Below are 13,540 nucleotides of genomic sequence, written 5' to 3'. Positions count from 1 at the left end.
TGTCACGATATGTGATCGAAGGCTTTTCGGGAGTCAGAAATTAAAAGCGTTCATAGTGCCAAAGAGGACAGTCGTTCCACTGTAGGTAAGTACTGATATAGGAGCAGCTTAAGTCATCCTAATTCTGATTCATTCGATGGGCAGGGGGAAGCGTGCAGTATCGGAACAGTTGACGATAGTAGAGTACGGTTTTCTGTGGTCAGCATTGGGGACTTGTCGCAAGCCGCTGCTTACATCCTTCGCCGCAGCTTGACCTGTATTGGTACCTTAGGACGAATAATCATCGTCTGCACGATGAGTTCTATAGGTTCCTCCATTCGCGAGCAGGATAACACTTCGTAGGTCCTTAAGAACTTGCAGAGTGCTGCCTTCAACTCGAGTAAGGCAAACCGGTTCGCGATGCAAGATTTAGGCCCGATGCCGAACGGCATAAAGGCACCAGGATGAATACCCTTCGCCACTTCGGGACTGAATCGCTCCGGATTGAAGCGAAATGGCTCGGGCCAAAGCTGAGGGTCGTGGTGCACGTGCCACACCGGCGCAAGCACCTCACAGCCTGCCGGGAAGAATTGTCCGAGAATGGTTGCGTCGGCGCGACAGTGGCGCGACACCAGCATCGTGACAGGAGGATACAGCCTCAGCGCTTCCTTCACGAGCATATCCAGCCGCTCGAGTTGTTGTAGCTGGCCGTAGTCGAGGTCATCGTCCACCGGATACATCCGCAGGAGTTCCTCGCGCACCTGCGATGAACACGCCAGTTTACGTGAAAACACTAGCTCCTTCAGAACAATGTAGGAATTTACAATTAATTTTCAAAGTCAAGGAATCGCTCGCTCTTCTCTTGACAAATGATGCCATATATACCCGAAATGACCGCGTTATAAACCCAAAGTCCGCGGTCATTGGCTGATTTGAGCATCGTGAGCCGCATAGTTACCGCGATAATATAGAAACTTGAGCGAGTTGGTACATCTTCATCATGCGTAAAGTGCAGCGCGCACGCGCGACGACGGACGAAAGAGTAGAAGCAAACAGTGGAGCGTCAGCGCTATAGTCCTGTTTGCTTTTACTCTTTCGTCCGTCGTTTCCCGTGCGCGCTGCACTTTACGCATGATGAGTGTAGTTACCGCGGCCGCCACGGAGGGCCGGGACGAAGTTCTCACACCCGCTCTGTCTCCTACAGTTCGAGTGGCCGACGGCAGCCGAACATCAGTTCTTGGTATTTGCACTGCCCGCGTCACTGTTGCCGGCCACTACACTTCAGTTCTCTTCGCAGTTCTCGACGCTTGCCCACACGATGTCATTCTTGGCATTGATTTCTTGACCGCGCATTCGGCCCTCATCGATTGTTCCGCCGGCACTTTACGGCTCGAGTTGCCTTTGTGCTCTGATGTCGCTTCTGCAAACCGCACACGGCTGCAGTCCGTGGAGTGTCTACGGCTACCGCCTCAGGCTGCTATGTGCGTCCCTATGTCGCCGTCCCCGCCAGTTCCTGATGGCGACTATCTGGCAGCTCCCCTCATTGACGTGACCCTTTCCCATAATAATATCGCTAATAATATCACTTTCTCATAATATCGTGCGTGTTGCCAACAACAGGACGCTTCTCCCTATTCTGAACTTCTCTATGTAGACCCAGGTCTTTCCTCAAGGCATTGCCTTAGCAGAACTCTCAACTCTCAACTCTCAACTTTCACCCCTGACACCAAGACCGTAGCCGGACCTGTCATAACCGCGCACAATAGGCATTCCTGGACAAAATGATGTCCAGTAACCTGCGATCTTCCCAAGTTAAAGCGCTCCGCAGTATTCTCTTTTCTTATCTGGACATTTTTGACATCGACGACAGTCCCCTGGGCCGCATGCACTCGTCGTAGCCCACCGAATCGATACCGGCGACGCCAATCCCCTCACAAACGCCATTACCGTGTGTCTCACTCAGAGCGCCAAATTATACAGAAGGAGGTAGAGAAAATCCTCGACAAAGACGTCATAGAGCCTTCGTCCAGTCTCTGGGCATCACCTGTGGTGCTTGTTAAAAAGACGGACAACAGCTGGCGGTTCTCCGTCGACTATCGCCATCTCATACGAATCACCAAGAATATACGTCTATCCTCTACCTCGAATTGATGATGCGCTCGACTGCCTCCATGGTGCCAAGTATTTCCCATCGCTTGACCTTCAATCTGGATACTGGCAAATTTCTGTCGATGACCGCGACTGCGAGAAGACAACATTAATCACACCCGACGGCCTTCACCAATCTAAGGTCATGCCTTTTGGGCTGTGCAATGCTCCTGCAACTTTTCAACGCATGATGGACTCTTTCTTACGCCGTTTTAAATGGCCGACGTGCCTTTGCTATCTGGACGATGTCATTGTTTTCTCGCCCACCTTTGAAAGCCACCTTCTACGTCTGTCGGCCATCCTTGACGTTTTTCGCTGTGCTGGCCTCCAACTTAATGCGTCAAAGTGCACCTTTGGACGCCGTCAGATTAAACTACTTGGTCACCTTAGTGACGCTGCTGGTGTCCAATCCGACCCTGACAAAGACCCCGCTGTCCACGAATTCCCGGTTCCACGTTCCACACGAGAAGTCCGCGGCTTTCTGAGGCTCTGCTCGTACTTCTGTCGTTTTGTCATAAACTTCGTGGAAATTGCTCGGCCCCTCACGGATCTCCTCAGAAAGAACGTGGCTTTTTCCTGGGGTGAGGACCAAAAACATTACTTTGCGTCGCTGATTTCCGCGCTCACATGACCACCTGTGTTGGCCCATTTTGACCCGGCCGCTCGAACAGAGCTTCGCACCGACGCAAGTGACCATGGCGTCGGTGCTATACTCGCTCAGATACAGAATGGCACAGACCGTGTGATAGCCTACGCTAGCCGACTTCGGTCACAGTATGAACCGAGCGGGAGTGCCTAGCTCTCGTCTGGGCTATTGTGAAATTCCATCCGTACCTATATGGATGCCCGCTCCAAGTCATCACACACCATCATGCGCTCTGCTCTGTCAACACTTAAGAACCCTACAGGAAGACTGGACAGATGGGCATTACGATTGTACACGTTCTCGGTAGTGTACAAATCTGGCAAGTTGCACAGCGACGCCGACTGCTTATCACGACACCCCGTTGATCCACCCAACTCCACCGAGGTGGAAGCCGATGCCTGCATCTCAGCCATCACTGACTTTCTGCACGTGGCTGATGAACAACGCCGCGATCCATCGCTGCTCTCCATCATTGACCGTCTTCAATCCGACAATACCGACCCTTCACTGAGCACGTTCTTGCTTCAAGACAACGTTTTGTACCGCCGCAACTTATATCCCGATAGCGCGGAACTTTTACTCGTCGTCCCACGTCATCTGCGCAAGGACGACCTGCAAGAACTTCACGACGCTCCAACTTCTGGACATTTAGGCCTATCCAGAACCTATGACCGTGTTCGACGACGGGTATTCTGGAAGGGCTTTTATCGTTCCGTTCGCAGCTACGTTGCAGCTTGTGACCTGTGCCAGTGCCGAAAGAAACCTACAATTCTCCCTGCCAGTCGCCTTCAACCTATTGAAGTCCCAGCAGAGCCGTTTTACGAGTGGGGTTGGACTTGCTAGGTCCCTTCCCAACATCGGCAACAGCAAATAAGTGGATCGCAGTAGCCACGGATTATGCCACTCGGTATGCAATTACTCGGGCGCTACCGACCAGCTGCGCGACGGACGTTGCAGATTTCCTTCTCTACATCATTCTCCAGCATGGCGCTCCTTGTCACTTACTCACAGACCGTGGTCGCTGCTTATTGTCTCTGGTTTACGACCTACTTCGATCTTGTGCTACTCGACACAACTTTACGACTTCTTACCACCCGCAGACTAACGGGCTTACCGAACGCCTCAACCGCACACTGACGGACATGTTTCCATGTATGTTTCAGACGACCACAGTGATTGGGACATTCGACCAGAGCGATTGGGACAACCGAAAAACAATTGATATGAAAGTCTAGCAAATGATTTGTGCATACGAAAGTATTCACCTATACCGGCTAAAGCAGGTTGGCGGTCTAGTTGGTATGCATCCATGAAGAGTGAGTAAGCGCGACTAGACAGGGACGAAGAAAAAAAAGCCAGACAAGGACGCACCGTTATGTCCTTGTCTGTTTTCTTTCTTCGTCCCTGTCTAGTCGCGCTTACTCGCTCTTCATGGACCTGTACCGGAGTAAGTGCCATCGAGTTATTCCAGACCCTTATCAGATAGTGCAACCGAGATCTAATGAAAGCCGTCGCTTCACTTCGCGGCCTGACGATGGCTTTGCTATCATCACGCAACGAAATGAAGGCGAGTTCCTATTGTTCCGCGTCGCGGTTCGTTCGCCAGCCCTGAAATTTTATGGTAGAAGGGCTAATGTGAGTGCGCTACGTATTACAGAAAACGTGGAAACGAATAAAATAAATTCGTGCACTCTAGAATGAAATAAGCTAGCTGCTAAGTTTGCATTTCTTTTGTAGCGTTAGCTACACTGGCCTAGCCGAGCCAGTTTCGCGCGCCTCCTCAAGAGCCATGCTGCGCATGCGCGAGGATCATAGATGTCACACAGCTGGCGCACCGGAGCCGGCACCTACCGCGCACTCCGCCGCCGCCGCCGCGCGCGACTCGCCGCCGCCGGTCTGCGCTTTCCAGAGGAGTGACGTCTTAGGCAGACGTACTGGCGCCGGCGCGCGCGCAGCTATTCGCCTTCGCGTTGCAGTCGTCGTCTGACACTGCGCTGGAGCCGCTTGATAGCGCCTCTGACTGGCGCTTGCCAGTGTGGTATTGGCCTCGAGGAGTTACGGAGTCGCCCTCTGTCGGACGCGCCTCGATTGCGTGCTAGGCAGGATACCGCCGGCGCGCTCCCCATAGGTTTTGCTGTCGGCGCTCTACAAAAACACCTCGCGGAAGCCCTCCAGGGCATTTCTGTCAGTACTCTCGAAATGAACTGTGTTCTTTACTGTCAAAATAATCATTTTCGACGAACTGAAAGCACAAGATAGTGTACAGTCGCTGTCTCTTTGCAGAAAACCGAGCACCCGCTTCACGCTGTCACCGCGTTGGAGACCCCTGAACCGGCTTCTTGCGTGAAAGGTAGTCACTCGCTGAGTGCAAACTATGTGAAATATCTCGTTAGAGTAGACTGCCTGTATAAACAAACGGAGCATAACAAAAAGAAGCCGCGAGCTAGCGATCGCACGGGTTCGCGATGACTGACGGTGCCTCTGCATGTATGAGCGTCTGCATGTATGTTCGTACTGATGGTTTCGCTTTTGCTACGAGCGCGTTTTGGCACCGTGCTGTGAACTTTAGGCCGCAAAATATGAGAATTTGTGAGTAAACAAACAACTACTATCAGAGAAGTTCAAAAACAATTTCCTTACAACTGCGGCTTCGGTGCGCATGGCAACGTTGTGATCTGCCGTCCCGACGATTCAGTGTTTTTTTTTCTTTTTCGGTCTAAATTTGGGTACGTTTCAATGTCATTTGACAAGTTGTCTCGCACTGCGTATTGATCGGTCTTCTCAGCGGGCAAATGCCGCTGCTTCTGTTTCTTTATTCAACGCATTCGTTCCGTTTGGTGCTCACACAAAACGTGAGCAAATGCGACGCCTTTTTTTAATGCTCCTTAATTATCGTTCCGTTTGCATTCCAGTGAACTTGCCGCTCTCTGTCATCAACAAATTCATAGACCAAAGCTTCGCCACTTCCGAGATTGCTGGTGGAAGGAGAACCAGTCTACGAGACCGAGCATGTAGTAGCATGCGACGCCTAGGAAAAGAAAGAAAATACAGTAACGTTTGCCGGACTTGTTCTGCAAACGTCGGCTGTGAACTAGGACCCACATGAACTTGAAATAGCGGCGAATAAAATAGAAGGTATTGCAGCAACCAGCAGCCGCAAAACAGGATAGTAATTATTTGGCGTGTACCCCAGCAATTTTGGCAGCACTGTCGTGTCTAACGCCAACAGGGTGGCATCTTTCCCACGTAAATAAATGAGGCTCCAAGAAAACACATGGGGTTGGCCGGTGGGCCGATCACGGAGGCAATGCAAAATTTATGTAGCCTTTGAAGCAATGCATGCCTCATCAAATGGGAAGGTTGCCCGTCGGCGTCCCGCGTCGGCGGCGTCAACACGAGTGATGCAAAAAATCATCACGTGATGGTGTCACCAATGACGTCATCATGACGTCACAGATCGCCATAGTGTGTAGCGTCATTATGACGTCACATAATGTGACGTCACATGATGACGTATTCACACGTCATGGTCGATTTGCATTGCCTCCGTGATCGGTCACGGAAGCCGTGCAAAACCGCCTTAGGTGCAGAACGCTTTTTGAGGGGGGCGCGGGAGAATCAGTACATCGACTGACAAGAAGATGGCTTTCGCCTTCTAGTCATCTTTAACGAATGCATAAGGGATCCTGCACGTTTTTTATTCAACGTATCTAAACAATGACTTGCGCATCTGCAGCCGATTTTGTGGACGCTGAGCACGGGGCCGACGATCAAGAGGTCGCATTGGAGGGTTCTGATATGGCATCGCACGTGGTAAAAGGTAGCGCTTTTACCATCCTGTGGCAGATAAGCATCATTTGCCGGCGGGAAGCGCGCGCGAGCCATCATCTCAGTGCGCGCTGTCTGCTACTCACCGAACATCGCAGGCCCGACGCAGTAACAAAAGTCTTCGCCGCCGAAGTGCTTGTTGCACACAAGACTCGTAGGGGATTGCTACTTGCCGGTTCTTAGCTTTACAACCCATGCTTCACGCTGTTTCTTGTCCCGCGGTTACTAGTGCAGGCTGACACTGGGCTCCTTTGCGTAAGCGCAGCACTGCGGCACCGAGCGGAAGAGCCCCATGTTCGCCGCCTTCGGAGGCAGCCACTCTATTACAATGGTTTCAATTGAGTAGAAAATGAGAGAAAACTTCCGAATTTGAACGGACCGCAGCGCATGTGGGACTTGAAAATCGTTTTTCAAAGCACGCGGCAGTGCGCCACAAGCAGCCTACGCGGCCGCTGAGACCACGTGATCCTGCCAAGCACGTCACGCCGACGGTGGCGCCGGCGTTTGCAGTGGTGGGCCTCGAGGCCAATAGCCATGGAGAAAGAGAGCGCAAATGCTGCTCAACGGCGCAGAAGAGCGGAGGAGATTAACTCATCGGATCCCGAAGTAGTTGCCTGGCAAAATAAAATATACATGAGCCACATAATACGTATACCGTGTGTGTGTCATTGGAGCAGCAGTAAGCATGATAATGAAGCTAATCAGGAAAGCTAAGAATAATCAGCTGAACCTTTGCTAACGCTACGTTATCCTGGTATAGCCGCTGCAACATTTTTTAAACGACAATGAGGAACAAAAGCTAACCAACCACTTATATCAGACAGTCTTACATCCTATTACACGCGATTGAAGCAAACAGACGCATGACAATCATGTTATAGAAGTGAAACGAATGAGCGCGCAGAATTTATACCGCCGCTTGCCGAGACAGTTAGCATGTCGCTCTTGCCTTGTCCTGCTCCTCTGGATGCTGAGCCATGAGATGCAGGATGAATGACAGGGCGCTTGCCGTGGTCTCGAAACCGGCCATCAGGAATAGCAGGCTGTTCGCCAGCAAAGTATCGTCATCAATGGGCTCGAAGAGGCCTCCTGGCTGATTGGCTGTCCCTCTTGAGGCGTCGGCAGCCTTGCGTGCTTTAGCCACCTCCTGTTAAAAGACTATAGTAAATAGACATCCGCAAATATGCAAATAGATCTTTCCGTCCGCTATGCAAATAGCAAAAGTAATTGTGCTTTACAAAAAGGGTGATAAAAATGACTTTGGCAACTATAGGCTAATTAGGATCCTTCCTGTCTTTTCTAAATCTCTGGAAAAAATCATACTGAAACGGATCGACAAATTTTTACAGGCCCATAATATAATCACTGATTCTCAGTTTGGATTCAGAAAAAGCCGTTCTACGGAAATTGCTCTGCTTCATCAAAAAGAATACATTCTGGATAAATTAGAAAAGAATAAGTTCGTCTTAGGAATTTTTGTAGACTTTACAAAAGCATTTGACTGCATAGTACACAGCATATTATTTAGAAAGTTAGATTTGTATGGTATTAGAGGACATGCTTTAGCTTTAATAAAGTCATATTTATCCCATCGGAAACAGTATGTTCAAATTAGTAATTTTCAGTCAAGAACTCGTGACATCATAGCTGGTGTACCCCAGGGCAGCATACTTGGGCCTCTTCTCTTCAACATTTACATTAATGATATCACAAAGATGATATCAGTCCAGATCCATTATTTATGCGGATGACACTACAATACTTCTGTCAGCAGATACACATAATGAGCTATCTTTGTGCGGTAATAATGTATTAGGTAAGCTTGAACTCTGGACAAACGAAAATGCACTGTCAGTCAATGTAAATAAAACCAAAGCTATAATTTTTAATTCTAGAAATAAGAAACCTGATACTAAAGTAAGTTTGCAGTATAAATCCCAGGCAGTCGAAATTGTTAATTCAATGAAAACGCTAGGAGTTTATTTTACTCAGCACAAGCAATGGAATGACCATATAAACAGTATTTTATTAAAGGCATCCAAAGCGGTTGGTATAGTTTGGCGTCATAAATCTGTTTTACCTTTAAAAGCAAAACTTTCTATATACAATGCTTTATTTCTTTCACATCGAAACTACTGCATGTTAGTATGGGGCACGACGACTAAAACAAATTTACGGAAGATTTTACCTCTACATAATAAAATCCTTCGTCTAATTTACAACCTTCCTTACAGACATACAACGCAACATTTGTTCAATGAACACGAAATCATGAATGTTTTCAACCTCTACAGTTACAGGCTCTTACGCAACTATAAGATCGAACAAAAAAGACCTTTATCCACTATTACACAGTTAGCTTCCATGATGCGTTATGAACCAAAATACCCCCACCGTTATCAACCACACTGGATCCTTCCACGTACGAGAACTAATTGTGGAGAACAAAAAATTACCTATAAGCTACCGTTACATTTAAACAGACTACATTCCTCAGGTATTGACGTAGCAGACATCACCTTTTCTCAACTACGCCAATATCTCATTACCTCATCTGACATTGAAAACTTCTTGAAATAACGTGTCTAAACTAAAAATAAGGAAATAACCAACACTGTTACGCGTAAATTTTGTGTTTAGTGTATGTGTAGTTTATGTACTGACATCTGATCTATGCTTGTATATATGTTTATTGCATTGTGTTCTCTTTTTTTTTTCTGCCAGCACCGCAGCCTGCTGTTTCGAATTTGTGTTATTGCTAGATTCTAGAATGTTGTGTATATCCTCGTCAGATCTTGTGTTCTGTTGCGGCCACCGCCTCTGTCTGATGTATAGGGGGGTGAGAACGTAGTCAAGCGGACAGTCGCTTTTATTCTCACCCCCTCCATAAACTTTGTATTGGTGGAAATAAACGTTATTATTATTATTAAATATCAATTATGCCTAGACGCACAACAGGCACTACAAGGAATGTTTCTCTTAGATATTTTCTTGTTGTCTTCAGCACTGCATCCCGCGACTGCGTGAAGTACTGAAGCCGACTGAAAGCAAAGAGCCTAACACAGCGCCTGTTCAACGATTGCATTGGACAAGTTCTCGGAAGCACACGATCAGATGTCGTTGAGTAAATTCGTCAGCGCCAGATAATGTTTCATGTTACACGGTGAAACTGGCTTAGTCGGCCATGTGCTGGCGTTGGCGGCGTAGGCTTTCGCTAGTCACGTGATCTGAAGGGCGAGAGCGAGGCTCGCTCCGAGGGGGAGAGGGTGAGGAGCTTTTCAGTTGGCTCCGTTCCAGGGGCGTAGCCAAGAGGGGGGGGGGTTTGGGGGGTTGCGGGGGGGTTCAAACCCCCCCGAAAATTTTCAGGTTTGCTTGCGCATATATACACGCACACATACAAACGCACGCACGAACGTACATAAAGTTTGGTTGAACCCCCCCCCCCCCCCCGAAAAAAATTTCTGGCTACGCCCCTGCTCCGTTCCGTCCCGTTTTCACGAAATGTATTTCGCGACCCAACCAAGTGTCAATGCCATGATTACTTGTTCATGCGCTTGAATTGGGGAAGGTGAGTCTTGAAGGTGAGCCACCTAAATTGGGAAGCTCGCCCAACCAGATTTCGGGAGTGGGCCAGGTCGCTTTTATTCGACATTAAAACGTGACGCCATCGCTTGGCTCCTTCAGATGTTAACGTCAGACGGACACAGGGTTTTCCACTTTACGGGATGTATAATGCCCTCGTATTAATGTGGTGGCGGCGATGGTTATCTTGCACTTCAAACTCTCTACGCAGGAACCACGAAGTTTGGTTGTACGTGGGAACTCCCCGAGATCTGGCGATGCCTCAAGACGAAAGAACTAATGCATCAAGACAGAATTCATGCATCGGCAAAAGACTTGTACACGTTACAGAAAATAAATATCCGATTACAATTACAATTACTTCTTCAAAAATATAATTGATTGCAGTGGTCAATAACAGCCCTAGAAAAGTAACTCAGTAATTACAGAAATTCCCTTCAAAATTTTATTGCCGTAACACAGTAGCACAAGTTTGCTCAAACTACAACGAACTATTGTGGCTTGCATGGTAAAGCGAAGGCTGAGGCTTGCGTGAAAGCTGGGAGGCTTACTGTGGCTTCTGTGATATAATGCTATACGTTGTTAACGTTCAACAGGAATTGTTTTTCGAAGTTGTCCTCGCCGATTCTTCCAGAGCTGCTACATTGGACACTCTCTCTATGTATGCACTGGAGAAAGGGTTGTATTATAACGTAGTAACACCTTGCGCACCAGCTCGTAGTTGCGCAATGCTCCGATGCTATAGTGTCAATGTCCTCTATAAAGCGTCGCGCTTTGCTGTTGCTGGCACTCGGGTAACGCATTGCAGGTAAGGCCAAAGAACAGGTGAAAAAATAGACTCTGTAGGGACCCCCGTTTGACAGGAACGGGGTTACCTACAGAAGTGTCGCATATTTTTCTGGACGATAGCTGCTGCACAAGACTGGTATACAGCTTGAATTCGGAAAAGTGTAACTGATTACCGGTAGTCAATTACTTCCCCTTCCCGGCACCCCATCACGCTCCTTCACCCTATCGAAGACAGCCGGATCGTTTCCTCTCTGATTGAGGAGCCATCGAGTGCAGGCCTCGCACGCGGGATGTTATCTCTTGCACGCTTCATGCGACGGAGATAGCCGGCTCGTTTCATCTCTGTTACAGCCGCATTCGTCCCCAGAGCTTGCGTGGTTTTACTCGCCCATAGAACATGCGATGCACGGGGTGATGTTATAAATTTGGATTATATACGCAACACTACGGCGACGCCGACGCCGAAGGTGGCGGAGAAAACCCGCCGACAGTGTCCACCTAATTGCTATCGCAATAAAGGTCCTCGCGCGTCTAGTGATTGTGCTTAGATTGCGCTGCACAACGCACACGACTTGTAAGATAACGCGACAGTACAAAAATGTCGCAGTTTCGCCGTAATCACGGAACGGTTAGCAACAAATTGCAACAAATTGATATGTTATACCATGGTATGGTATGAAAAAGGTTGGGAATGGAAAGTGAGGGTGAGGAGGAGTTATGTGTAGGTGAGGCGGAGAGAAAGGAGGGATAGGGCTAAGTATAAAGCCATGTATGCTGGAGCCGACGTTTCGGCAAGCGGGCTCGTCTTCTTCAAGGCTGCAACTGCTTTCCTCAGCGCTAGAGTGTACATGCCTCTCCAGCCAAAAAAGAGGGAACAGGAGGAGGGTAAGGCCACCAGCTGCACTGTTTTCTCAATGTTGGCACCACTAGTGCCCCATTTTCTTATTGGTGGAGAGCATTAATTACTTGATCTTCCAAGAGCAACTGAAGGATGTCCACCCGACGGGTGCTGCTGCCCACGGACCCGGTCTTCTGGGAGCGTCGTCGTTCCTCGACCACGCGACGAACGTTCTCGATGATCTGCCATGTGCGCCTGCGCCAAAAATAGTGGCCTAAGTAGAGGTTTGTCTATTATTGTTTAGTTTTGTAATTCTGTCACAGAAATAAAGAAAACAGTTCAAAGGTGTCTATATATACACTGAAGCGTATGCAACGTGAAAACATGCATGGGATATTACCATACTGAAAGACTACGTGACTCAGCTCACATGACTTGTGCTAGCTATCGTCAGCTGTTTGTTGTAATCTAATGAGAGAGATAATAACCTTTAAATCCCGGAGAGGTTAGCCTGGTTTGTCGCCTGGCTTGCTACTCCCGGTGTCGGGTGATGACTGTGGTATGTACAGTGAATCACATATGCACACAAACGGTACGTACAGTCACATACGCACAAAGTCACATACACAGAATATAGTCATTCACGATCTTTGGTTAAGTCCAGATGATGCTCAACTGCTGCCTACCTGATGCGACGTCTGTTCTTGCTGCTACTTCGTAGAGTCATAGGTATAGATTTTATACACATACACACCATCCTTTTAGATTTAGGGCGGAGCTCAATCTGGTGGTGGTGGTGGTGGTGGTGTGCGGCGTGACCACCCTTACTGCGCATGCGCATACCCTCTCCACACACCTCCTCTCCACTCCCCCTCACCATTCCCCCTGCCCTCTACCCCTCCCCTTTCCCCTCTCCACTCACCCTCTCTCCCATTCCCTCTCCTATTCCCCTCTCCACTTTCCCTCTCCCGCCCCCTCTCCACTTCCCCTCTCCCCTCCCCCTTTCCACTCTTCCTCTGAAACGTGGGCTAGACATGCCGAAATTGTCTCCCGCGCAACGCCGCGATGAGCTCGAGCGCATGCGCGTCCTCTACCTTTCTCTCTCCTCCAACGCTGCCCCCTCTCGCCCGCCTGTCGACCGCGTTCCCCGCTCGCCGTGTGAGAATTAACGGCCAGGCTGGATAGAAGATACGACGCGCGTAGCGTCCTTCTTCGCGTTCCACGACGCGAGATCGGTAGCATGCCCAACGAACGCCAACGGAACGCGATCGTGCAAGTGCTCCGGCTTCGCATCGCCTCATGCTCCCCTTTAGCGGGAGATGGTGTATTTTTCCCATTCAGCTGCCTTGGCACGCAGTTTACCACACACTGACGGTTACCTATCGCTATTGAACAGGCGTGCACACATGTGAACCGCAGCTATTGTTTATTGCAGTTTTGGAGCTGTGCAGAGCGGAGCAGCTGAGAGTATATCTCCAATCGATCGTACTCGGAGCACGCTCGTGCAGAAACCGCCGCTCCTCTTATCACGTGGCCCTCAGCACCATATCCACCCGCCGTGGTGGCGGAAGTGTTCGGGTGCTCGAGGTCGTGGGTTCGATTACTGGCCACCGTCGCCTAAGGAGAAAATCGAAAGATGTCCGCGTAATTAGATGTAGATGTGCGCGAAGGAAAACCTGGTCGTCGAAATAAATAGCGCGCCATTCATTGCGGCGTGTCTCTAAATCATG

At 49.1% G+C, this 13,540-nt stretch overlaps 1 protein-coding gene across 1 annotated transcript in view; it reads right to left on the bottom strand.

Annotated features, from left to right (window-relative positions):
* The window catches only part of LOC119405672 (cytochrome P450 3A6), a 34,105-nt gene continuing 20,565 nt past the window's right edge, over positions 1 to 13,540 (bottom strand). Inside the window, exons 6-8 of the mRNA XM_037672515.1 lie at positions 11,939 to 12,065; positions 7,551 to 7,748; positions 1 to 740 (exon numbers count right to left, since the gene is read on the bottom strand). Of these exons, the coding sequence (XP_037528443.1) occupies positions 231 to 740; positions 7,551 to 7,748; positions 11,939 to 12,065 (835 nt within the window). The 3' untranslated portion in view covers positions 1 to 230. The remainder of the gene's footprint in view (positions 741 to 7,550; positions 7,749 to 11,938; positions 12,066 to 13,540) is intronic.

This window comes from Rhipicephalus sanguineus, chromosome 9, assembly GCF_013339695.2.
Source record: "Rhipicephalus sanguineus isolate Rsan-2018 chromosome 9, BIME_Rsan_1.4, whole genome shotgun sequence".
Classification (NCBI taxonomy): domain Eukaryota; kingdom Metazoa; phylum Arthropoda; class Arachnida; order Ixodida; family Ixodidae; genus Rhipicephalus; species Rhipicephalus sanguineus.
Note: the sequence above shows the minus strand (reverse complement) of the source record. Positions and strands in the feature narration are given on the sequence as shown.